The 27,887-nt window shown below is 45.9% G+C and overlaps 1 protein-coding gene across 5 annotated transcripts in view; it reads right to left on the bottom strand.

The window, feature by feature from the left end:
* Positions 1-27,887, bottom strand: part of LOC146035697 (uncharacterized) — a 102,693-nt gene that overhangs the window by 39,476 nt on the left and 35,330 nt on the right. For 4 of the 5 annotated variants that reach the window (XM_083159286.1, XM_083159285.1, XM_083159284.1 and 1 more), the window contains 3 exons: positions 14,840-14,957; positions 12,843-12,928; positions 9,007-9,178 (listed from right to left, as the gene is read on the bottom strand). In XM_083159286.1, coding sequence (XP_083015412.1) covers positions 9,022-9,178; positions 12,843-12,928; positions 14,840-14,908 — 312 coding nt within the window. In that variant the 5' untranslated portion in view covers positions 14,909-14,957 and the 3' untranslated portion in view covers positions 9,007-9,021. Of the gene's footprint in view, positions 1-9,006; positions 9,215-12,842; positions 12,929-14,839; positions 14,958-27,887 lie in introns of all 5 variants that reach the window. The other variant, XR_014460702.1, reaches the window with a different exon arrangement.

Below are 27,887 nucleotides of genomic sequence, written 5' to 3'. Positions count from 1 at the left end.
TCCGACGGTGACTTGGCTGATTATGGGCCAGTGCTCTGAACTTGCCCCCTAGGCTAAAAGTTGCCAGCCAGCCCCTGCATGCGGGTGGCAGTTGGAGTTAGCTGCACATGAGCTGTATGTCCTACCTATCACTTTGTGGGAGATTCATGAAAGCTTGGTGAGAGATTTAGTGGGAAAAGATACAGGGCCCAATATTTCAATCAGTTTTAGCCATTTAACACATGTTGCTTATGAAGAATGGTGCTCCAGACAATCAGCCCCCAAATGTAATTTCTCAAAAACATGACAGGAGCTGATTGGCTAGAGCTGAACTGTTGATAAATGGGCCCCAAAGAGGTCTATGTACAGTACTAAGACTTGGAAAGAGATAATGTGGACAGTCAGCTCATAATTGTCATTTATCCAACACAGCATGTAACATGGCAGTTAGGAGCTGGTTGGCTGGTGCTTTATCTCCAGACACTTTATCCCAGGGATAGTACATAGACTCTAAAGTAACTAATTGTAATTTTAAAGCCTGGGGGGGAGATATACTAAGCCTTAGAGACTGATATACAGTAGCACAGAAATAAAGAACCGGCCAATTAGCTCTTAACTGTTATAGGCTAGGTTTGAATGAAGTCAGGAGCTGATTGGCTGCTACTTTATCTCTCTCTCTCCAACTGACAGCTACCACTATGTCACCCCTTAGCCTGCGTGTGGTATGCGGGCGTCAGGTGGAGATTTGGCCCCCACTCATAAATCAATTGGTACAATTTGGCATTATGTGGATGATTGTGTAAACAAAATCTATGTAAGGGGTTTATAGATCGCAGACTGACTAAAAAGTGATTGGCATTGGTAAATCAGACTGTTCATGTTGAATTTCACAGATCAGCTGAAGCTGCAGGATAGCTATTGCATGGTAACAGTTAGCAGATTTGCAGACCATTGCTAGTAAAATGATGACCCTTTTATTGCACAGTAGACCTGTATTTGCTGAACATGATCTGCAAATCACTGAAATATATATGTAATGTGTGGGTGCAGACTGATGAATTAGGGAAAAGTGGGTACAAATAATCACAGAATCTGTGGAAAAAATTTTTGGGAGGCTCTGTGAATTTTTTTGTGCTTGTGTGTGTAATAGTGTATGGGGGCCTTAGCTGGAGATTTGCTCTATCCTACCTCATTTTATTCACACATATACAAAACATTCAGCATTTGTAGGTACTGTTAGCAAACTGGTGCTGAGGATTGGGGTAACACCTAAAACAAGGCTAACCAATAGAGGGGGGCTATAAAGTCTGATGATAATGTAATGTGGGCTCCGAGTGTCAAAATGAAGTGGCAATGGTGTGTGGGGTTATGAAATAAATAGATAATGGATAAGTGCGAGTTTGTTATAACCAGGTGTTGTTTTATAAAGTACACAGGAATAGGGGAGGAAGGGCAGGGCAGATATGTGGGTCAGGATGGAGGGATTAGAAGCATGAGCTGGATGAAAAGATTTTGGGTGAAGAGAATTGATCTGCGTGTTCAGTCGAGGGGGTATTGAGCATACACACTAGAGGATATTTTAAAATATATTGCTCAGAAACCCTTTTCTGTGCAATGTTTTCCCCTAATATCCTCTAGTGTGTATGCGGCTTAAGAATTTATCACTAAATTTGTATGAAAACAATAAGTTTGCAATATCATTTTCCAGGTGCATTTAAATGGTGAGAAAAGGGGTGAATTGCGCACTCGTGATAAATGCAACCAGTAACCTTACTGGATTACTATGTAGCATCTGATGTCTAGAATAAACAGATGGGTGTAATGCATGAGGGAATATGGGGGTGCCAACTGTCCAATGCAGTGTCGGCACCCCCATATTCCCTCAGCCCCATTAAGGAAGGTGCGGTGCTCAGCCCATCACATCGTTCCCCAGCCCATACCCCACCCAATCCCCCCTCCAGCCCAATCCAGCACCTGACTCGCAGCACCTTTATTTATGATACCGCACATGATTTGGTTTTGACCTAGAATTATAGTGTAAATAAATAAAGTGCTTTACATTACATCCATCTGTTTATTCTAGACATCAGATGCTACATAGTAATCCAGTAAGGTTACTGGTTGCATTTATCACGAGTGCGCAATTCACCCCTTTTCTCACCAAATTGATTACCGGGTTAGTAGACAGAACCCAGAATTTGCTGCACCACCCGCAAGTACTGAGCAGAGCGCAATACCAGCCCTATTCTCTCATAGCTGCATTTACATGGCAGAGTATAATAATAATATCACAGAGCATTCAGTCCTCACTTATACAGAGTACACATCCTAGGCCTACTGTAACATTACCTCCTTATCTGTTGTGATTTTCTTTTTTAAAATACATGTTAATCTATACTTATCCAGCAGTGTCCATTATTACATTTGTGTGATCGCTCCGCTGCGCGTTCGCACAGAGGAGCGTTGTTTAGCGCACGCGCATAAACATGTATGTGCATGTGCAGCCGCATTGTGCGAGTGGGTGCGCAAATTGGTTATTCGCCAGCCTGTTTGCACCCAGCAGTGCAGACAGGGGAGGTGGGGTGGCGCACGAGGGATAGCACCCATGGGAACGCCCAGCATTTCGTGGGCATCCCCATTAAACCGCTGGTCGTTCCTATGCTAATGTGCCGGTGACGCGGCGCATGTTTATATTAAACATCCATTCGCATGCGTGCAGGGAAATCAGTGTGCGAGGGGGGGGGGGCTTGTGCAGGCGACGTTTAGATGACCCACAATGCTGCAAATGTCACAGCTTTGTGAGTCAACCAGAATGAGGGCCTTAGGGTATTTGGTCTACTCAACACTCTACCCCTCCTGGCCCCCTTTAGGAAAACCTAGCCTCTTTCCCGCCTATCCAAAGCCCTTTGAACTGTGGACTTGATACATTGTTACACTCCAGTCACTGATAGATGTTAGATGAGCTGTGATGAGAGGCCTCCACCACCTGTAATAATGTAGTGCATTATTTGTAATTTCTATTTCCTTTCTAGCTTAGACACTAGGGTTGACATTTAATGGAATGCGATTTCCGTTTTTTTGCGATTTTTCCGCAAAAACGGCCGTTTTCGGACTTTTACCGAAAATCGCATATTTTATAGGGTGCGATTTTCGGAAAAAAAATCGCATTTTTTTGCTGCGAATTCGCACATTTTAAAGGTGCGATTTTTAGTAAAACTAAAAATCGAAGCCAGATGTTTTCCCATTAAATAGTATACAAATCGTCTATTTTAATGGGATGCGATTTTTAGTAAAGGTTACTAAAAATCGCAAAACAAATAGACCAGGTTCTGACTGGCGAATTTGTCAGAAACATGCACAGATCATTGAGATCTGTGCATGTTTCTGGTGTAAAAAAAAGAGTTAAAACAAAAAAGTGAAGAAAAAAAAAACGGCGTGGGGCCCCCCTCCTGAGCATAACCAGCCCCAGGCTCAAAGAGCCGGTCCTGGTTTCATAAAATCACAGGAACAAACAAGTTGGGGTTCCCTGGATTTTATCAAACCAGCACCAGGCTCAAGGGCCGGTCCTGGTTCCCAAAATCCGGGGGACAAAATGAGTAGGGGTCCCCCGTAGTTTACATCCGGAGCTCCGCCCCCAGGTGTAAACAAAACCGCCCCCAGACACCGCACTGCATTGCAGAGGGTCCGGAGAAGCCCCGAAGATCAGCGTTGTGAGTATATTTTGCTTTCACAGGTTCCCCACTTTGGATTCTACTGGAGAAGGGGACGGATCTTCTATCAACATAGGTATGTATGGATGTATGGGCTCCGTATGTAATAAAGTTTTACTGTCAGTGTGTACGTGTTTTTATTTAACTATTTGTACTGCTGGGGCACTGCTAGTCTCCCCCCGGCTGTGGCATTACCCTGCTGGCTGGTTGGGCCCGGTGCTGGTTCTTGAAATACTGGGGACCCCTACTCATTTTGTCCCCCGTATTTTGGGAACCAGGACCGGCCCTTGAGCCTGGTGCTGGTTTGATAAAATCCAGGGAACCCCAACTTGTTTGTTCCTGTGATTTTATGAAACCAGGACCGGCTCTTTGAGCCCGGGGCTGGTTATGCTCAGAAGGGGGACCCCACGCCATTTTTTTTTTTTTTCACTTTTTTTTACACCAAAATCACACATTTCAGAAAATGTGCAGATTTTCATGACTGAAAATCGCACATTTTCATGACTAAAAATCGCACAATATCGCACTATATCGCGCTATTTTGCCGCAAATTCGCATCTCATTAAATTTGCGAAAATCAGCCAAATAATGCGAATTTAAAAAGTGCGATATTGTGCGATTTTAAAACATGCCTAAAAATCGGCCCCTATTAAATTTCGCCCTAGGTTTTAACCTTATTGGCAAATAAGCAAATCCACAGGTTTTTTAGATAAAAAAAAACACAAAAATATAAGTCGGACAACTTTGAGGCTTCCTGACAGTTGGAGGCCCCGGGAACAACCCCCCCCCCCATACACACACTCTCTGGTAGGGCCTGTGCATTATTGCTTTGTTACTGTATGTGTTTTTCTTAACAAACAATAAAAGAATTCACATAAAAATGTAACCCTGATATTTACCCTTTTATCAATGATATTCCAAAATGTGATCACTGTAACTGTAAAGTTACTGTTCAGTTATTACACTGTTCATGTTATCTGGAATCGGTACATCTGTCAGACCACACTTAGGTCTACAGTCATTAGGTCGACCCCGGAAGGTCGACTGGGTTAAATGTCGACATGACTTAAGGTTGACATGGGCCAAGGTCGACATGGGTTTATGTCGACAGTCATTAGGTCGACATGAGTTTTTCACTGTTTTTTTTACCCGAATGTCGACACAGTGGACATGGACACAGTTGGAGTTGAACCGCAGCCCCGCGCATCGCTCGCAATTTTACTCACCCACCACGCCCTAGTGGATGGTAGGGCATGAAATACCGCCTGTCGGCACATGTCGGCTCAAAAAACAGTGAAAAACTCATGTCGACCTAATGACTGTCGACCTAAACCCATGTCGACCTTGGCCCATGTCAACCTTAAGTCATGTCGACCTTTAACCCTGTCGATCTTGGGGCCAGTCGACCTTCCGGGGTCGACCTAATGACTGTCGACCTAAGTGTGGTCTGACAGATGACCGTTTCCCTGTTATCTATAGGTAATTATTACAGCTACAATATAAAAGGTATATCTTTTCAGACAATTCTGCGCAGACCGTTTTTGAGGAGAGGCTGCGGTCCGAGCGCCAAAGAAATCGTCAGCAAGCCCGGGCAGAACCATCAGGAGGTGCTCGTGTACAAAGACCTCAAAGGGAGAACAGAGACAGAAGCCGCTCTCCTATTGCTGTTCTGGAGAGACCACCAGAAGGACCAAACGCAGATCTGTTCCCAGATCCAGGTCCTCAACCTCCAGCTGAGAATGAGCCGAATCTCCCAGCAATAGTGGAAGACATCAACCATCAGAATCCACCTGCCATAGATGTGGAGCTCGACAGGGAGATTATAAATGCCAGGATGAGAGAGATCCTTGAACGGAACGCCCTGCCGACCATGGTGGTAGACATCAATGAGCAGCATGTCCAGTCAGCGACGATGGTAGAGATGAGCGGGCTTCGGTATCCAGCAATGTTGCTACAGATCAACGAGCAGAACCTACTGGCAATCGAGGTAGATGCCAGCACACATAATCCCGAAGCCTTGCAGGTTGTGCTCGACTGGGATGAAATGCCGCCCAGGACTGTAGAGATCACAGGATTCCCATCTTGCACGATTGCAGAGGATGAAGAGACACCACCATCATGCGTCATCTGTCTGACAGAGTTCCGAAATGGAGAGCGGGTGACAGTTCTGCCCTGCGGCCACAGATACCATCCATGCTGCATCTACGAGTGGACGGACGCAAACCCCAGCTGTCCCATGTGCCGCAGACAGTCCTCTCCGATGCCGGTCCTGTTTCATATCCCCTGAACATGAAGATCCATGCCACCGTACATCGTGGTAATTCCTCCTCTCTCTCTCTCTCTCCTCTCAGCTGTTATTTCATTTCCCTCTGTTTTTTGCACTCTTCTCTTTTCTATTTCCCTACATCCACACCACTCACCCATCAGAATTCAGCTGTTCCTATTACACTCCTGAAGCCTAGGGCAGACATACTTACATAGTAAATTAGCCTATTGGGCCTGATTCATAATCTGACACTGTAGCAGCACATACAGTAACGTACCGATGTTCATGAATGGACACGACTTGGGAGCATTTTGCCACTCGTCACCGTTAGTGGTGAGGGTCCCAAGGGATTTTTCCCTGTTTTCTCCTGAATACACGGTGACACTATTGGCTCGTGTTCTCCGTGATGTTTTTTCAGGTTTTCAGGTTTTTACCTTGGGCCAAGTCGTCCCATCCCACCACCCCCCCATCCCCCATGGCATTAGTCATGTTATTTGTATCATAAGTTCATGAGTTCACAACCCACCATATCCCATTCAAACCGTATATTGTGTTAATTCCTCCTATATCTCTCCTCTCAGCTGTTATTTCATTTCCCTCTGTTTTCTGGTCTCTCCTCTTTTCTATTTCCATATCTCTTCCTATTCTATTCTTTCTCCACTTCACCACATACATCCACACCACTCACCCATCAGCATTCAGCTATTTCTATTACACTCCTCCCACACTCATATAGTCTAGGGCAGAGACGCTCACATACTAAATTAGCATATTGGGCCTGATTAATAATCTGACACTGTAGCAGCACATACAGTAAAGTACTGATGTTCACAAATGGACACGACTTGGGAGCATTTTGCCACTCGTCACCGTTAGTGGTGAGGGTCCCAAGGGATTTTTCCCTGTTTTCTCCTGAATACACGGTGACACTATTGGCTCGTGTTCTCCGTGATGTTTTTTCAGGTTTTCAGGTTTTTACCTTGGGCCAAGTCGTCCCATCCCACCACCCCCCCATCCCCCATGGCATTAGTCATGTTATTTGTATCATAAGTTCATGAGTTCACAACCCACCATATCCCATTCAAACCGTATATTGTGTTAATTCCTCCTATATCTCTCCTCTCAGCTGTTATTTCATTTCCCTCTGTTTTCTGGTCTCTCCTCTTTTCTATTTCCATATCTCTTCCTGTTCTATTCTTTCTCCACTTCTCCACATACATCCACACCACTCACCCATCAGCATTCAGCTATTTCTATTACACTCCTCCCACACTCATATAGTCTAGGGCAGACACACTCACATACTAAATTAGCATATTGGGCCTGATCATAATCTGACACTGTAGCAGCAAACTACTGATGTTCATGAATGGACACGACTTGGGAGCATTTTGCCACTCGTCACCGTTAGTGGTGAGGGTCCCAAGGGATTTTTCCCTGTTTTCTCCTGAATACACGGTGACACTATTGGCTCGTGTTCTCCGTGAGGTTTTTTCAGGTTTTCAGGTTTTTACCTTGGGCCAAGTCGTCCCATTCACCTCCCTAGGCATTACCAAGGTTATTTTTACTACTACACTGCTCCCACACTCCTGCAGCCTAGGGCAGACACACTCACATACTAAATTAGCATATTGGGCCTGATTCATTACCTGACATGCAGCAAACTACTGATATTCACGAATGGACACGACTTGGGAGCATTTTGCCACTCGTCACCATTATCGGTGAGGGTCCTGAGGGATTTTTCCCTGTTTTCTCCTGAATACGCGGTGACACTATTGGCTCGTGTTCTCCGTGCCTTTTTTTCAGGTTTTCAGGTTTTTACCTCAGGCCAAGTCGTCTCACTCCCCTCACTTGGCATTAGTCAGGTTATTTGAATCAACAGTTGTGGAGTTGTGGGCATTTCTTTATTCTATGCTAGTTAGGGACTGCCCCTTTTACCCTGGATTCACCACCCACCATAACCCATACAAACCTTTTTTTTTTCTTTTACCATTGGGGTTTGTCAACCTCTTTGTAGCAGGAAAGAACGGCAGTCCAGTGACTAATGCGCTACTTTATGTATCTGACCAATACACTGATCTAGTATGACCTACCCTCCTGGGGGTCAGGGGCACTGGTTGTCTAGCCGGCCTATTATGGTGTATTGGGAGGAGAGTTGGGGCCTCGGTACATTCTATTTGAGAATGGCCCATAGGCATCACATTGGATCAGTGTACATCGTATCGCTGATAAACTGGCCGTTCTTTCTTTCTCCCACCAAGTGTTGCAAAATAAAAAGGTTGACTGATTTTAATGGCATTTCTGTTGTCGGTGTCATTATTTGTAGATAAGTATTTGATTGTATTCATTAGCAAAAAAGGTTAAATGTGTGTGGTTACACTCAATGTCACATCTGCTGATAAGTTTCATTCAAAATATTTACCCCATCCAGACACAACCAATATGATTTATTGCTAGATTTACCCAATATCTTTGAAATCCTCTTCATTGTTTAAATTGAATACCAAATGTTACAGTCACTACTTACACCTGTACTAAATATTACTTTTACACATCAATAATGACAAAATCATTGGCTCAATAGGCAGCCTAATGTTAAAAGCATTAGGCAACATTTTAAATGAGTTTGTAGATTCCGATGGTTCGGAATGACAAAATCGAAATATGGTCTAGTGTGTGCGCCTCCTGTAAGGAGTCATGTTGGGAGGTATGCATCTGGCAGTGAACAGTATTTGCTGCCGTGGCTGACTGCCCCTCATTTCTCCTGTTCTGCCACATGAGGCATGAGAAAGGTTCCCTTTACAGGGAAGGATATGACCATACACTACCTACAAGATCTCATTGTGTATGGCCACAATATTTGCTGGTTTCAGGATATCAGATAAAATATCTGCTGGTCCGACTTTCTCGGCTCCTGATTGGCCTGCTAGGCGGCCAATAGAATTCAGTCTGAGGAGAGGCGCCGAATATGAAACATCTCAGCATCTCTCCTCAGCGCGATGCAGAGACAGCGGAGACAGCGGGGACCGGCGACAGCTTCAACATTACCTGGATTACGTCGGATCAAGAGAAGACTTCTTCAGCGCAGGACCAGGTGAGTAGGATTTCCTTCCACAGCTCCAACATGGATTTCTTCGGACCCGGACACCGCCATGGACCTGGAGGACGACACGGACCGTCGACATGGACCTGGAGGACGACGCAGACAGCCAACATGGACCTGGAGGACGACACAGGACATCAGGACCAGGGCTACCTACGGGATAAAGAAAGGTAAGTATCAGTATGTATGTAATGTGTGTATTAAACTTTTATTTAAAATGGGTGTCAGTGTGTTTTATTTAACTATTTTTTTTACTGTGGCACTACAAGACCCAGCGGGCCCTTTAATGCCCAGCAGGCTGGGACTTGTGGTTCTCCAAGTCCCAGCTTGCTGGGGAGGCTTGCTGGCACTTGTAGTGCCACAGTAAAAAACAATAGTTTGTTCTATTTTTTACACCACTATCAGCTCGATGCCCACCGCCCAGGGGCATCGAGGACAGCACCAGGCTTCAGCCTGGTCAGGTAAGTCCTGGAGGGGGGGGACCCCTTTATTGGGGGGTCCCCATTCCCCCAGGGCCCCTGGCCAGGCTGACAGGTCGGTAGGGTTAATGCTTTGGCCGGGGGGACTTGCATAAAAAGTCTCCCCCCGGCTGTGGCATTACCCTGCTGGCTGGTTTTGCCTGGGGCTGGTTCTTAAAATACGGGGGACCCCTACTCATTTTGTCCCCCGTATTTTGGGAACCAGCCCCAGAGCAGGAGCCTGGGGCTGGTTGTTAAAAATCAGGGAACCCCTATTTGTCGGGTTCCCTGATTTTTAATTACCAGCTCCAGGCTCTGTCAGCCTGGAGCTGGTTTCGGCTGTGGGGGGGACCCCACGCCGTTTTTTTTTTATATTTAATTTTTTTTCTATTTTTTTACACTGAAGCCTGCACGGATCTGACTGATCCGTGCAGGCTTAAAGCAAAAACGACAGGAAAATGGTGTTCTATTTTCCTGTCGTATTTGCGTGGGTGTTTCACACCACTTAGCAGCCGTATTATCAGTACGGCTGCTTAGTAAATCAGAAACCACCATTCTTTTGAATGGTGATTTCTGTCGTATCCTATCGATGGTGTAGACATTCGTATTTGTAAATACAAATACGAATGTTCCATCTTTAGGACTACGAATTGTTGTATTTTTGGGATTGTAAATCCCGAAAATACAAATTCGTAAAAAAAAGGTGTATTTCTGCCTACGAATACACCTTTTTTCTACGAATCCATTTTGGTAAATGTCCCCCAATATGTCGGAATAGTTTATGCTGGTGTAGGGTAAGCATGGGAGGTTTAAGTGGAAGAAGAAAATATTAGGGGTCCAGAGGGACGGCAATACCCAACAGGTTAGAAAGCAAGGTTTCCACCTCTTTCCTCCTGTGTCGTGTCTTAGTGTGAATGGGTGTGAGTGAAATTCGCAGGGGTAATGCTCTGGGAATTGCACACAGGTTTTTTGTAGGGTTATTCCTGGGAATTACATGGGTGTCCGCCAGTGTGAACCAGGTGCGACCTGGGATTTTCACACAGGATGTAAAAAAGCAAGCTGATTGGGGAATGATATCAGGTGACATGTGACGTCCATTTAATGCTGCAGAGAGGAGATGGCACACAGGAGGGATGAGGAGGTGCTGGAGCTTCTGGCTGTGAGAGGGGAGTGGGAAATAAAGAAGACTGTCTCTGTCAAGAATTTGACAATGTACTACAACATATCAAAAATACTGTCTGCCTATGGCATCCATCAACCCAGCAAGAGGTTGTGAATGAACTTAAAGCACTTCGTAAGCAGTACTCCAAGGTGCATTATCTCAACCGTCAGCCATTATTAAAGCAATGCAGTGTGCTTTCCCCACCCATGACTTTGTGGTGAGAAAAAAGACCCCTTTAAATGACATCATCTTAGCCAGCCATTTAAAGCTGTTCTTTGAACAGCCAATAAAAGTTGCTCTTAGATTCCTCACACTTGTTGGCAATGCAGACCTGGGAACTAGTATGAATGGGGCAGACCCAGGAATTTCCTGGGTCCAGGGTGCAGTGTGAAATGCGGTCTGTGAGTTGAAACGATCTGTGCCCTGGCAAAAATGCGGGATTTTGATGGGCAGAAATGAGAACATGGTATTACTTAGACAATCAAATACAAGGAACACCAGAGAAACCAGTCTAAAGGGGTGCACACACAGGCTGCAGCTTGCGGATTTTGAGATTTTGCTTAGTCAAAATCTCCCAGTCCCTGCCAGAGATAAGCCAGTGGCCATTTCCAGCAGTAGCCAGTGCATACAGCCGAATAGCCACTGCAGCATCTAGCAAAAATATTCTTTCCTGCAGTGTCTATTTGGCAGGCGTTAGCGACACTGCAGGGCCACGGATCGCTATCACCCGCTGTCTACACATGGGGTGATTCAGGAAAACATTCTAAGCAATTTTGACGATGTAGTCAAAATCACTTAGAACAATCGCCCCGTGTGTACACGGCTTAATGAGATGCACTCTTCCTTCCACAAATTGAATTAACATTAAAGTGTAATGCTTTATTAACAAACAAAATGTTCATATACTTTAAATCTAATACCCAATGTCTTATTTAAATATGGGTACGTCACATTATTTCTATTTTAAAAACCTATATTGGAAATAAATAGTGAAGGATGTAAATATAAAATCAAGTGTATAGAAAAGAAATTAGAATAGCAAGATATAAAGATTTAAAAAACAGCCTCTGCCTACTGCTTAATTGTGTCCTTATCATTACATTTTAATATAGGCACTACTGGGTTATGTATATTATCAGAGTCCCTTTAGAATAATCTCTCCCTTGAATTATTTATCAATGTGTATGTGTGGTAAAAAAAAAATATATATATTTTTTGAATTATGGTATGTTTTCCAGTCTTATGTAAGTGGACGTCCTTGAGGATGCTGTTACACCACTTTCTTGCGTGGTGTAATCGATAAAACATACACCAGAATAATAAAATGAGCTTCCTTTATGAGGTAATAGTGTGTTATATACTTATTATCAGTGCCGGTGCTGTGGGTGTTCGGCGCCCTCCTGCAAAGCAGTGCCAGATTATGGTCCATATGGGCCTGGAGCTGAAATTTATGAATGGCCAATTGTGCGGTGTGACAGGGGGTGAGACCACCGGCAAGGCATTGAGACTAATGATGTGGAGAAAGTGACTAGTGCGTCGGTCTCCAGCCAATCCAGATGCCCCCCCCCCCCCCATACGCACTCAAACTCCCTCCCTACTCCTTCCCTCAATTGCTTAGGAGTTCAACTTACTTAGCCCACCTAAAAAAAGCATTTTAAAAATGTAATTTAAAAATGTATTTTTTTTTAATTAACATCTTTTTTCCTGCCCAGTACCACCGTTAGGGAACCAAATTGGCATATATCATGGCCCGATCTCGCCGGTGCTGAAAAAAAAATCAGCAAATCTGGACCTATATAGCCACACTTAGGCCCTTATTCTGGTTCACTCGCAAAGGCAAATTCCATCTCAAATGGACAAAACCATGTGCACTGCAGGTGGGGCAGATGTAACTTGTGTAGAAAGAATCATATTTGGGTGGGGTTTTACTTCAAAGTTAGATCTATATTGCAGTGTAAAAATAAAGCAGTCAGTATTTTCCCTGCACAGATACAAAATAACTCATCCAAATCGAACTTTCTCTGCACATGATACATCTGCCCCACCTGCAGTGCACATGGTTTTGTCCATTTGAGAAGGAATTTGCCATTGCGAGTGAACCAGAATAATGGCCTTAGTCACTCGGACTCTCGGGGGGTAAGTTAATGAATCAAACCCTTACCTGCCAACTTCAAGTCCAGTTACTGTAGCATTGGAACCGATTGCTGCTCTGTTCATCCACTTTGCTTCTAGCAGGACTCCCATTGACTTCAGCATAAGAGAAAGAAAAGGGTAAGTTGGGAAGAAGGTGAGGATGAAGAAGGTGCAGGGCAACAGAAAGAGTATGAGGGTCACATAAGAAAAATGTGTGGTGGGGCAAATAGCAGACAATGGTTTTAGGGGTCAAATATTGTAATGGTGTAAAACAGAAAAGCAGGGAAATACCAGACAAGGGAAGAGGGGCTGACAAAGATGGGAAGTACAGATAGGCTGGCACAGACAAGGGACAGGCAGAGCGACTGGCACAGACAGGGGACATGCAAAGAGGCTGGCACGGACAGGGGACATGCAGAGAGGCAGGCACAGACAGTGGACAGGCGGAGAAGCGGGCAGAGAGGCAGGTACAGAAAGGGGACCTGCAGAGAGGGAGGTACAGATAGAGGATGAGCAGAGAGGGAGGCACAGACAGGGGACGAGCAGAAAGGGAGTTACAGACAGGGGACGAGCAGAGAGGGAGGCACAGACAGAGGACGAGCAGAAAGGGAGGTACAGATAGGGGACCAGCAGAGAGGCAGGCACAGACATGGGATAAGCAGAGAGAGCGGTACAGACAGGGGACGAGCAGAGAGGGAGGCACAGACAGGGACTATAAAAATGACCGGCACAGACTTGTGACGAACAGAGAGGGAGGTACAGACAGGGGACGGGCAGAGAGGGAGGCACAGACAGGGGATGGGCAGAGAGGGAGGTACAGACAGGTGAAAGACAGAGAGGCAGGCACAGACAGAGGACGAGCAGAGAGGGAGATACAGATAGGGGACTGGCAAAGAGGAAGGCACAGACAGGGGATGGGCAGAGAGGGAGGCACAGACAGGGGATGGGCAGAAAGGGAGGGACAGACAGGGGACAAGCAAAGAGGGAGGCACAGACAGTGGATGGGCAGAGAGGCAGGCACAGGCATGGGATGAGCAAAGAGGGAATTACAGACAGAGGACAAGCAGAGAGGGAGGTACAGACAGGGGATGGGCAGAGAGGAGGGCACAGACCCGGGGCAAGCAGAGAAGCAGGCACAGACCAGTGAATGGCAGAGAGGCAAGTACAGAGAAGGGATGGGCAGAAAGGTTGAAGAAGAGACAGGAGAAGAGCAGGATGGCATGCACAGACAAGGATCAGCAGAGTGTGGCATAGACAATAGAACAATAGAAAGGTGAGCACAGGAATGGAAGGGCAGGGAGATTGGCAAAGGAGACGACTTGCATAGAGGCTAAATGTAGACAGGATAAGATCATAATAGCTGGTTCACACAGAACAGCAGAAAGGATGGCACAGACAAGGATATGCAGAGATAATGTCGTCAACAGGACAAGGGCAGGAAGACTGGCATATGCAAAAAATGGCAGAGAAGCAGGCCTATGCATGAAAAAATCCAAGACTGGCACGTGTAAGAATGAACAGGGAGACTGGTATAGGCAGGAAAAGAGCAGGGTGGCTGACATATGCAGGAAAAGGGCTGCGAGGCTGGTATAGGCAGGAAAAGGGCAGGGAAGCTGGCATAGCCAGGGAGGACAGAGAGGTTGGCAAAGGCAGGGAAAGGACAGGGAGGCTGGTATAGGCAGGAAAAGGGCAGGGAGGACAGAGAGGTTGCCAAAGGTAGGGAAAAGGGAAGGGAGGCTGGAATACGCAAGGAAAGGGCAGGGAGGCTGAAATAAGCTGGGAAAGGGCAGGGAGGTTGGAATACACAGGAAAAGGGTAGAGAGGCTGGCATAGGCAGGTAAAGGGCAGAGAGGTTGGCATAGGCAGGAAAAGGGTAGAGAGGCTGGCATAGGCAGGAAAAGAGCAGAGAGGTCAGGTAAAGTTAGCAGGGCTACCATAGTCAGAAAAATGCAGAGGGTTTCACATAGGCTGGAAAGGGCAAAGGAGCTGGCAAAAAACTGAGAGAATAGCTGCAGATATACTTACCGTGCCTTGTTCCAAGTGCCTTAGTTGCTGCAGCCTGCAGGCCATTGGAGTAGGAACAAAGGGAGTCATGCAGACCAGACTCCTGCTGGAGCTCTGGTGCGGATCACTTCACTTTCAACTAAAAAAACAAACAAATCAAAAACCTTAAAAAATATAGGGACATGGCTACATGGGAAAGGGGCGTAGGCCAAACTGTACCAGTGCACATTACAACGCACAGTGTTATATGTTATTCACATTACACCACACAGTTTTGTCTGTTATTCACATTACATCACACAGTAATACCCCTTATATGTTACACCAGGGTCTCACTAACTTTTTTCAGTTGAAGGCACTCTCTGGGTCTCCATGATTTTTTTCAAGACAGCCTTCAGCCAAAATAATTACCAAGCGATTCCTAGTTGGGTTAAATTGAAGGGCCTAAATGGTGTCATCCTTCACAAAAATAGGATAGAGAAAAACTGCGCAAATTTTTACCCATTTCCCCCTCAGTCTCCCTCTTATTACCACATCGGTCTCTCTCCAATTGCCCCGTTCTATGTCTGCCATTGCAGCACCCTCCATGTGTCCCGTCTCCATATGTCTAAAATCTCTGTATGCAGTCCCTTCCTTCATAGGGAACAAAGCGGCCACCATCTCTATAGAAGGGATGTCGGTTGACGGCAGTCAGAGTATCAAAGCCAGAATCCTGTGTAACATCCAATGTAATGTCAGAGGAGAACCATGTAGCCCATCTACTTTAGTTTGTCCTTTAACGATGCCCAACTCAGAAACATTGCAATCGTAAACATCACACCACCTCTAAGGCGATGGCCAATCCTTTATTACAGAAACCCATGGCAATCATGGTGCATGGCTCTAGTAAAAGCAATGCACAGTACACAAATTCCTCATGCCACCCACCAAACATGTCAGAGGACTGTATGATATTCAGCAGTGAATGGTAAGTATAGTCAGCGAGTCACCTCCTGCATGTGCTAATGAAACAATAATATCACATAATGCTAAATAAAAGAGGGAAACTAAGGACACATGGTTTAGGCCCATTTAGTTACTATGAACAGAACCACTGCTGTAGACAGAGTAAAGGTGCATACACACTGGGCGATTCGCAGCCCTGCCAATATAGTTAACTATGCTGCCTGTTGAACAATATAGTGCATACAGATGGGGCAGGTCCCATCTTGGCAGGGGATGGCGCTGGCGTCGCCAGCCGCCATCCCCCCGCCAGCGCCATGGCGATGGTGAGAAGGGGACGCGCGCGCACGAGAGCCGCGCGCGTCCCCTTCCGACGGCGCTTCCATCCGTTCCCCCGGGTCCCCGCCGGCTTGCCGGCGGTAACCCGGGGCCCCCGCCACCTACCCGCATCCCCCCTAACCCTGTCCGTCTCCCTGAGGCGGAGACGGACAGGGTTTCCGTCGCGCTGGCGACGGAGACTGAGACGCGCGTGCGACGCACGTTTGTCTCAGTGTATTCGCTGGTGCGGCTGCTGGCGGGTCGCCAGCGTGGACGTTCTGGCGACCCGCCAGCCAGGATGGGACCTGACCCATCTGTACACACTGAAGGATATCGTTAATGTTATCCTTCAGTGATGTCACTATGGCCCTTATTCTGATCTGTGCGGCCGGAGCCGCATACGTTGCTCCGGCCGCACAAACCAATCCCCGCCTACAAGACGGATCGCCACGGCCGTCCGTACGCGGACGGCTGGCGATCCGCATGAAAATGGTGGGGCGTACGCCTCCACCATGGTGGGAGCTGCCCCCTGCATTCGATGGTCGACGACCATCGAAGGCAGGTCCGCACGCTCCACCAGCTCACGCAAGCTTAGACCACACGGACAATCGTCCGTGTGAAAGCTTGTATGGGGGCGGCGAGCTGACATCCGGCGATGTCAGCTTTCCGCCCCCATCACTGGCGTCATAGCCTCATTACCATGCATACGCCCCGCGTTTGCATGGGAACGCCCATGAAACGCGGGGCGTATACATAGGTAAATGAGGCTATCAAGCCCCTCACGCCCCTATACGCCCCCTTTGCGGCGTATAATTTTTGTGTGCGGCGATTTCGCCTGCACATGCGCAGAGTGACCTCTGCGCATGTGCAGAGTGAAAACATCGGCGGTACGGCCGCACGCGGGCCGTACCGCACAGATTAGAATAAGGGCCTATGTCCCCCAGCTGAAAATGCAGTCATTTAATGATATGTCACAGCACATGCACAGCAGACGGTGGGGGTGTATGGGGGTTGTTAATGTCCCATGGTAGTACGCATCATTGGTTGATCATACCAAGCACACTAATATTTTAAATGATATTGCTCCGAAGGGCCAAAATGAGATATATTATTTTTTATATTTTTATTTTATCACTGAGTGGAGCAGTATAAGGAGGAGAAGTTACAGGATAGTATCGTTGGTTAACTTACATATAACACATACTGTACATAAGATATAAATACAGTATATAGCAGCCGGGACACTGGCACAACACTGAAAGAGATAGACATCCTGGTCATGGGGCTAATACTGGAACCTAACATAAAGGCCCTTCATAGGGTGATTTACAAGCAATTTGGGAAAATAAATTGCATGTACAGTGCCCAGATTACATGTATATGACAAGAGGTGCGATGCAATGCGTGTTCCTGTGCATTGCATCGCACCTCCAAGGTTACACCTGCTACCTTTTTAAGAATACGAAAAATTGTATTCATATTCTTAATATGAATAAATATGAATGAATATGAATGAATACGACTGGTGTAGTCGTATTTTCATTTGTATTCAGGAGGATAATTTACTAATCTCTCGTATTTGACTGATTCGTATTATCCGATGGCGTACTGGTTCATATTTTTGCCGATTTGAATTCGTATTTTAAATCCAAATTCCTATTTTAAAATCCAAATTCGTATTGGCAGCCTGCACGGATCAGTCAGATCCCTGCAGGCTTCAGTGTGTAAAAAAAAGAAAGAAAAATGGTTGGTACTTGTTTCCTAGCATGGCACCCACGATTTTTATCTGATGCCATTGTTTCGATCGCAATTGTACAGGCACCCTGATGGGTGATTACTATGTTAAATGCACCCCCATTGTTAACGCCACCCCCACTATGAACGCCAACCCGTAGCGAGCGCAGAGAGCCCGCGAGGGGCGGCGGTACGTGTCCTCCGACCTTTTGATACCCCCACTATCCACGTCGGCGTGGAGTTGACTTTATATAGTGTGGCGAGTGCAGCGAGCCCCGCGAGGAGGCGTAGATTACTTCACATGTATTCCGCATCCTCACGCTTCAGGTTCGGTGGCTCGCTGCGCTCGCCACACTATATAAAATCAACTCCAAGCAGACGTGGATAGTGGGGGTATGAAAAGGTCGGAGGAGGCATACCTCCGCCCCTTGCGGGCTCACTGCGCTCGCCACGCTTCGGGTTGGCGTTAATAGTGGGGGTGGCATTAACAATGGGGTTGCATTTAACATAGTAATCACCCATCAGGGTGCCTGTACAATTAAAAATCGCATCGCATGCCATTGTAATGGCATGCGATGCGATATTAAAATTGTACAGTGCGGGTCTTAGGACCCGAAAATCGGGTCCCATCGCATCCCATTGCATCCCTTAATTAGTGGTATGCAATGGCATACGATGGGCGCCGTGCTAGGAAACAAGTACCAAATAAATAATATTTTTTTTTTGAACGGCGTGGGGTCCCGCCACACGGCTATAATCAGCACCAGGCTCAAAGAGCTGGGGCTGGTTTTAAAAAAATCAGGGAAAATTTTGTGTAGGGCTCCACTGATTTTTTTAAACCAGCCCCAATCTCCAGGACCGGGTCTGGTTCCCAAAATATAGGGGACAAATTGAATACCCCTATTCAATTTGTCCCCTATATTTTGGGAACCAGACCCGGTCCTGGAGATTGGGGCTGGTTTAAAAAAATCAGTGGAGCCCTACACAAAATTTAAAGAACCAGGCCCAACCAGCCAGCAGGGTAATGCCACAGCCGGGGGGAGACTTTTTATACAAGTTCCCCCAGCCAAAGCATTCATCCCTACCGACCAGTCAGTCTGGGCAGGGGTCCTGGGAGAGTGGGTACCCCCCCAAACAAGGGTTCTTCCCCTCCTCCAGAACTTACCTGCCCAGGCTGAAGCCTGGTGCGGTCCCCGGTACCCCTGGGCTGATTAAAGTGTAAATATTTAGAAAACCATTGGATTTTGCTGTGGAACTATGAGTCCCAGCAAGCCTGGAACGCATACTTAGACTTGGAGCACCACAAGTCCCAGCATGCGGCCCATTAATGGGCTTACTGTGACTCTTTGTTCCACAGCAAAACCAATAGTTAAATAAAAGCAGAGAAATAAGAAAGAAAAGGATTGTCTCTTTGTTGGCGCACTTAAAGAAGAAAAGAGGAGTAATTTTAAAATTTACCTTTTATTAATAATTGTTTTAAAGGAATATTGTTTGTGTGAAATTTATTCAAGGTATTCAAAAATTTATAAAATGAGTATTAAATTATTGTTCTGGCTGTGTGTGTCATTTCATTTCTCCATTATTTCTATTATGGTGGTCTTATTATATCTTGATACAATGTTAAACCAACACCTAATGTATTTGTGCTATACAGTGATAGCCTTATACTAAATGTCAATTTGTTCAAAAGGATTGGTATGTTAATTTTGTAATTGTTGTTAAGAGCAGACAGGAAAAAATATGTGAAACGCGCCTCGGCAACGGCGCTGTGTGTGTTGCAATTGAAAAAATGTTTTGTATATGATGTGTCTTAATAATAGATATCTGTAATAATAGACTGCAGCCTGTAATCCCTAAAGTTACCTGCGAGTAAAACAGGAAAGCGATAGCTGCTATCAGATACGCTGTATACCAGCCGGTACACAAGGAATTTCGCTGACTATAACAGAGACCACTCGCCCGGCTAACTAATAAACTGCCGGCTGCATTATAGGAAACATAGCCAATGTGAATGTTAAGGTGCCCATAGACTATGAGATGCGCACTCCCGCGCTTCCCATCGTACAGTACAAAAAGTATGTGCTGCACATACTTTTGTACTAGCTTTACATCGTATCGCATCGCATTGCATGCACAATGCATGCACAAGGCATGCGAAGCGAGACGGAACGTGTATGGGTACCTTTATACAGGCGGACAAATTAGACATCGCTTTGCCGCCTCACTAGTGACAGCATTGTCTGACCGGCCATAAATCACATCTAACATACGGTGAATAGTAATATCATCTGTTGAGCCGCTGCTGCACACTGTTTGTGTCCTACTAATAACTACTATATGGTCTCACTATATGACCACATAGGGGTCAACCAATTTGCACTGCCTGTTTAATCGCCACTACACATTGGTTTGGTACAATAAAGCAGTCTTACTATATGGCCACATATGAGCCAACTCTTTGAAAACATATGTATATTTCATTTGTGTGCAAATTAAAAATGGCCCTTTAAGTTGACTATAACAGAGACCACCTGCTAACTAATAAACTACCGACCACACTACGGCAAATATAGCCAATGTGAGAGTTATATAGGCGGACAAACTAGATATCACTTTGAAGGTCAAATAAACTGCACAGCCTGTTCAATCTCTACCACACTGGTTTGGCACAAGAAAGTGGTCTTACTATATGGCCACATATGAGCCAACTCCTTGAAAAACATATGTATATTTCATTTATGTGCAAATTAACAATGGCCCTTTAATGACCTAACAGCAGGTATAACTAAAGACGATATAGAGGGGACGGAAACATAAATGATACAGAGGGAACAACAAATATTATACCCCGACCTTTACACATAAAGGCAGATGTTGGTATAAGATTTGCTTAAATCCACTTGAATAAATAAAATTGGCAACTTGCGAGTAATGCCAATAATAATACAAAAGGAAATATAAGCAAAAATCAACTCACATAATATTTTATGCCTGTGAGAGAGACATAGGTATGATTGTGTTAAGGGGTAATTGAAACTACCCAATTCCCCCATCCGGAACAGTATCATAATATATGAAGTGACCCCATTAGGGATAATAAATACAAAATCACAGTACCTATAATTAATTAATTATAAGGAGCTGCTACAAAATCAAATGCTTGCTAGCCTTAATTTGTATTGAATAAACACAGACGTTATATGTAATTTACTGGCTTGAGAAATTGATAAGTCTATTTATTATATGAGGAGATCAGACAAACTAATGAACCAATAAAATGAAATGACACACACAGCCAGAACAATAATTTAATACTCATTTTAAACATTTTTGAATACCTTGAATAAATTTCACGCAAACAATTTTCCTTTTAAACAATTATTAATAAAAGGTAAATTTTAAAAAGACTCTTCTTTTCTTTTTTAAATTGAGTGTTTTTTATTGAATTTTCAATCATAGAAAAAACAGCTAACGTTAAAGTTCTGACATAGGCAAATTAGATGTATACGAGGTGAGTATAAACAGTGAGTTACATACTGTATACACAGAGTATTAGATTTACATCGGATGAGTAAAGAAGTGTCAACTACCATCGCCTATATAGATAAATCATAGTTGCCCGGAGGCGCCATCCAGGCAACCAAGAGAACAGGAAATATATAAGGGCATTTGTGCAATGAAGGTATTTGACAGTATGCCCCGATCTCAGAATGAGTAAACAGTAAGTTGCCATCCGCCAGAAACTCTATGCTAAAACCTAAAATAAACCTACTATACGTAACTAAAAATATTCCCATAAGAACCCAAAGCAAACCTCCCCTAAACCCCCCACCCTGTATAACCTACCCCCAACTTAGGCATACCTGGAGCCCAACCCACTAACCCCTAGCCCAATACCTACATTTACTAAATCTAAATCTACCCATGAAACCCTTTATAGAAACTGCCTCCCCCCCCCCAAGTTGTGAAACAAAGGATATGATAGAAAGGATGTATCGAGGGCTACAAACATATAACAATAGTCTTAGCTATGCTAAATCAGCACATCTCCCCAAATATAATAGCATACCGTATTTAGGAATGATCATATATTAAGGTAGAATAAGTAATTTCAATAGTAGATCTATACATATTTTTTCACATAGTATAGAAGCCTAAAGTAAGTTTTTTTAAAGGAGACAAAAAAAGGGAAAACAATAAAAACTATAGAGTGCATCACAATACAGAATTCTAGCCATTAGAGAACTTATCGCCAGATATAAGTGAACAACTGAAATGTGCTAGTAGTAGTATAAGCGCTATCCGCAGAATCATTACTCCAAACCAGGGTATAACCCTAATCTGGCCAATTTTCTGTACCCTGAGAGTACCAAGCATGCTTTTTGTTGGGAGTATCAGTCACATGGGGACAGATGAAGGGGTGACTGTAGCACATTGGGGTCAATGTCCAGAAGTCAAATTTAAACTTTGATAGCAGGAGAGAAGACTGGAAACAGACCAAATCAGTATCAATTTTCTGAAGAATAATATGACCATGAGGCTTGGAAGGTAAGTGGTTATAGTTGAACGAATCAAGTGTAATGTTCAGGGCGGTTGCAGGAGACATCAGATAGCCATTAGGCAAGGTGTAAACTTCCCCATCAGGTATATCGCATCTTCCAGGAGTATATTGATGGGAGATGACACCTCCATGAATGTCATCCAGTTGGCGATAAATTCGGGCAGAGGAGGCATAGATTGCACGAAGAATCTGTGTAGTATAGGCTTCCATATTTGACCAAAATATGAATAGGTCAGGAGAGTCACTAGAAGTAGACTGCAGGATATTTAAACAGCTGCGTTGAGAGACAGTGTGGGAATAGGGATCGCCAGGACACACTAATACCAGCTGGCAAACGTAGGAATCAAAGCAGTTTACAACGAACACCACAGTCCAGGAAACTCATGGGGAGGGCTAGACAATGCCGGCTCCCCCCGGGCGGTCCGCGGTGGCGAGTCTCTATTGAGACCCTGTCCCGCTCCCCCACTACAGGTGCCGGGGAGATAACCAGCGCACCCCACCCCAATCCACCAAGTCACCCGGAGACAGAGCGCTACAGAGTGCTTTATAAGCAATGACTCCTGATGTATATACAAAGGGTCAGTGGTTCTCAGTGTTGCAGAGGTTAATAGGGGAAAATGGTATCTGGTACAGCATAGACTCACAGAATAAAATGGCTGCGGTCTCCTCCCGACCCCTATGATGTGCGGCGGGGCTACACTCGTTTTCAGGTGTCAAAGCGCAGGAGGCTCCACAGGAGGCTGTCAGCAATGAATCGGCGGTGCAAGAGAGTACCAGCGTGGAGATCTGTGTAAGACAGGTCAGAAGCGCGGCTGCCAGGTATGCCGAGCCTCAGCTCCTCACCCGACAGCCGCAGCAGCAAGATGGCGCCGGCACCTGATCCTCCCCGGAGACCCACAACGGCAGGCTGGATATCTCCACAGCGGGGGTCCGGGTTCAGAGTCCGAGGTTCTCAGAATGGTGCAAACGGCTTCTCCCACCTCCACAGGTAATTTGGTGGAGGTATATCAATGCAGGATGGGTATTCAGGATATCTGGAGTGGGGAGCAACACCTTCTTTTCTTCTTTAAGTGCGCCAACAAAGAGACAATCCTTTTCTTTCTGGTTTCTCTACAGTACATTATTGTCCTAGGCAGCACCCCCAAAAAATCATAATAACGAATAATTGTTTATAATAAAAATTGGGGCCACCCCTGGGTACACGAAGTACCTACCTGTGCAAAAGTAAAACTCCCACTGTCCCCCTTGATTGTGAAATAAAAGCACACTGACACATAATAAATAAAGCTTTATTACATACATAGCCCACACATACTAATACTTACCTATCTTGAGCCCATACGTAGGTTCCTGTCCATGGCTCCGTGGTTCTGGGGTCCGGTGTCCATTGTCCGAAGAAATCCATAGGGGTGCCTGTGGAAGCAAATTATAATTACAAGTCTCCTCCAGCGTAGATCAGGTCCTCTTTGTTCCATGGGCCTTATTCAGATTGTCGCTCGCATGCACAATCGCAAGCAGCCTTACAAGATTAATACACACGTACGCATACGACATAATCACGCCTATTGTGGTTGCAAAATCATCCGCTCGCAAATACAACAAAAGGGGAGTGGACTGACAGTGCACGCACAGTAAACAGTTTGCACGCACATCCCTACACACGTGTTTGCCGTGGGTATGCATTGAGTTGTTGTTGTGTGTTAATTGCCTAACAAATTGAGGGATGTATGGGTGTAAATGGTGTGCAGGTGAGAATGATTTAGCCATTTAGTGCATGTTGATTGGGGTTCGGAATGTTGAGCCAGGAAAAGGATGGGCTGCGAAACTTAAAACCTGCTTTTTCCTTGCAAATGTTTTTAAGGCTGAGGCGTACAAGCGCTCTTGCACACACGCGAAGCCAAACCCCAGCACTTGTAATCAGTTTTGCTCATTATTCTGGACGCGCCCATACAAACACCTACTTTCCATACAATCGTTCGCAAGGCTAAAGCTGCTCGGTAGGGTGCTTGCGAATAGGTTGGTGGCTCCTTGCACATGCGCATTGCGTATGTTGCGCATGCACAATGGTTTCATTCTGTAGATAAATGTGAATTTGCATGCGAGTGTGTCAATCTGAATGAGGGCCCATGACTGATCCGTGCAGTCTAAAGCCAAATATGCCAGGAAAATTAAGCGTATTTTTGTGGGGTATTTGGCCGGCCATTACGGACGTTTTACGCTAAATAGCCGGCCGCTTAGTAAATTAGGAATCACCATTCTTTTGTCTGATGGCATAAACATTTGTGTTTGTAAATACAAATACGAATGTGCCATAAATACGAATATGTGTATTTTTGGCATAGTAAATGCCAAAAATACGAATAAGCCTAAAAGAATCGTATTTTACTATACAAATACAAATTTTTTAGGCGTATTTCGCTTAGTAAATTTCCCCCTAGGCAACAGAGCGGACACTCTATAGGTAGGATATCACAAATATAATTAAGGTGTCGGTGGTGCTACTGAGCCACAAGGCTGACATTCCTGATGTAAATGTCCCTAGGGGCTGGGAGGTTTGCTGGGCCTCAGAGCTGACAATCTACAGCCAGCATCTTGCAGAGCCTGTGATGGACCCACGTCATCAGTATGGTGGGAAAGGGTTCTGTTTAGGTGTTACATGATGGTGGAAAGCTGCAAAGCTGCAGGCTCTCCCCAAACCCAATCTCCATTTTACACACCTGACTCACTTAAAATGGACATCTTACACACCTGACTCACTTAAAAGGGTATGGGTAAAAACTGGACCCGGACAAGACCCCGGAATGCCAGACTAGACATGAAACTCTCCATTTAGGAGCTTGTAGTGTCTGGGGTGTGTCCTGTCTGGGGGGGGGGGACTGCTTGTGACAGCTGTCACCACGGAGAGGAGGAGGGAATTTACCCATGAACCCGTTTGTCCTATATGGTCCGGGCACGTAGTGAACACCGGAACAGTCCGGACCACACAGGGAGGCTGTAATGTCCCCTTCCACATGTCCCTGATGAAAGCTATCACAGGATGGGACACTACAAGCTGCAAGCAGCGGCGTTCCAGGGTCTTGTCCAGGTCTGGTTTTTACTTACAACCCTGCCCTCTACTTCTGTGCTCATCCCAGTGCGCCTTGTGTCATCGAAGCACAAAGGATCCGGCAGGAGAGGGTTAATGCACCAGCAGCCCCAGCGGAGAGCACTGTGGGGATAGAAACCTCACCTGTGGTGTGTGGCGGGGGTTTCTAGTAAGGGGGATAATAAAAGGTGTAACCCATTGGTGCGATTGTCAAGGAGCAGGAAACCTAAACTGTAATCTGGCGGTATTTCTTGCATGTACCCCGGCCTGCCCCTTTGTATGATAGAGTGCTGCTGGACACAGCACACAGAAATATGGTGCAGCTGCAGCCTGATACTGACAGCCAGCATCCGGCAGACAATATTTCCTGGCTGTCAGGGCCCAGGGTGGGTATGCATGTACATAGCAGCACTGGCCTACATGTGAGCTCTCTAGCTGGCTCAACTTAACACTCGGCCCATGGCACAGTGAAGGAGGTCACCAGCGTTGCAGCAGAGATAGGGGACCCTAACGGCACGCCGCACAGTGAAGGAGGAGGTCACTGGCGCTACAGTGGAGAAAGAGGTTGCGGGCACCACAGCTGCTGAGAAAGGGTAGCCTGCTGAATAATGAAGGAGAAGGTCACCGGCAGAACGCCCTCTAACGTCCACGTCTCCTGGAGCTTGCGCTCCACCAGCCCCCCACACTCTTTAATTTCATTATAGAAGACATAGTATACAAATGGCAGTATCGGGTCCTCCTGCTCTGATGGGTGGTTGAGCAGCAGCGGGTCCCTTGTAGGCAGTGCTGAGCATCAGAAGCGGGTAACCTGAAGGCAGCACCGGGTGGTAGCAGCAGGTCCCTTGGAGTGAGTCCCAGGCATCAGCAGCGCCCCCACCCCCACCCCACACCTAAATCCACCACTGGCTCACATTCTGCAAATGAATGAAGCAGCAATGTGACTGTATCTGAGCTTACTGAGCTGGACAAATCCTGTTTCAAATCATTTGCAGGGAACCCAGAATAGTTTGCAGTCAGATGTGGGCCTATTTTCATGGGAGGGCCTGTAGCTGCAGCACCACCCGCCAAATTGTTAATCCGGCCATACTGTCATGTGTCCTGCATAATTCCAGGGGTGCCGCCATGAGTGCTGTATCAGGTCTGGAGTGCCGCAATGTATGCTGTACCAGTGCGGGGGTGCTGTATAAATCCAGGGGTGCTGCAAAGTGTGTCATACAATTAAAGATAAAAAAAAAGTGTTGTTTTTTTTACTGCAGGGGTGTCGCCATGTTTGCTGTACCAGTCCAGGGGTTCCGCCATCTGTGCCGTACAATTCCAGGGGTTCCGCAATGTGTTTTGTATCAGATAAGGGGTGCCGCCATGTTTGCTGTATCAGTCCTGGGGTGCTACCATCTGTGCCGTGTAATTCCAGGGGTGCCGCCATATATGCTGAATAATTCCAGGGGTGTCACCATCCGTTGCGTGGTTCTGTCATGTATGCTGTACCAGTTCAGGGTGCCACAATGTGTTGAATATCAGATCAGGAGTGCCACAGTGTTTTCTTTATCAATCCAGGGGTGCCAACATATGTGCCATATAATTCCAGGGGTGCCATCATGTGTGCTGTATCAGTTCAGGGGTGACACCCGGTGCACATTAGAATTCTAGGGGTGCTACCATATGTCATGTATAATTCCATGGGTGCTGCCATGTGTGCTGTGTAATTCCAGGGGTGCTTCCCCTATATTTGTAAAGATTTTTTTCCTTCTTTTACTGAAGGGTGCTCTTATGCCATATCAGTCCAGGTGTGCTGCTAAGTGTGCAGTACAAGTCCAGAGGTGCTGCTAAGTGTGCAGTATTCAGAGCCAGCCCCAGTCATATGGCATCCTAGGCAAATGTCTAGGGGCACTTCAAGCCTAGCCTAGAACTGGCATGGTTTGGGGGGGGGGGGGGGGGCATCACTAGCCACTGAATATCTCCAGCTTGGGCTCCTGAAGCACCACCTGTGTTAAGCCCTGCCTCATTAGCATTAATCCCCACCTCATCAGCTCTAAGCTCTGCCCCTTCCCACCCGACCTGAAGGAGCCCATTGGAAACATGTAAGCCCACCGCCATGAGCATTGAGCTAATGATAATATTGTCTGTGCTTCATGCCTGAAAGTACTGATGGTAAGTCACAGTGCTGGCTACTATTGATCACACACATACACACACGTATAGATATGTGTATATGATGAGTATGTGGAGGAAGATGGTCACTGAGTGTGAGTATTGGAGAGCTATGAGTGAATCTGAAGGTAAGAGGGCCCAGGAACATCTCCAGTGCGAATGCAAAAGTCACTCGGAAACAGCTTAAGAGGCCATTTTGTGTTTGCAGTTCAGAGATGCTGCCACGGGACTCCAGTGGCAGTTTGGAGTTACGTCTGATACTCACTGCACTTATCAGAGCA

Source organism: Crinia signifera, chromosome 9 (genome assembly GCF_055691185.1).
Source record: "Crinia signifera chromosome 9, ASM5569118v1, whole genome shotgun sequence".
Classification (NCBI taxonomy): Eukaryota; Metazoa; Chordata; class Amphibia; order Anura; family Myobatrachidae; genus Crinia; species Crinia signifera.
Note: the sequence above shows the minus strand (reverse complement) of the source record. Positions and strands in the feature narration are given on the sequence as shown.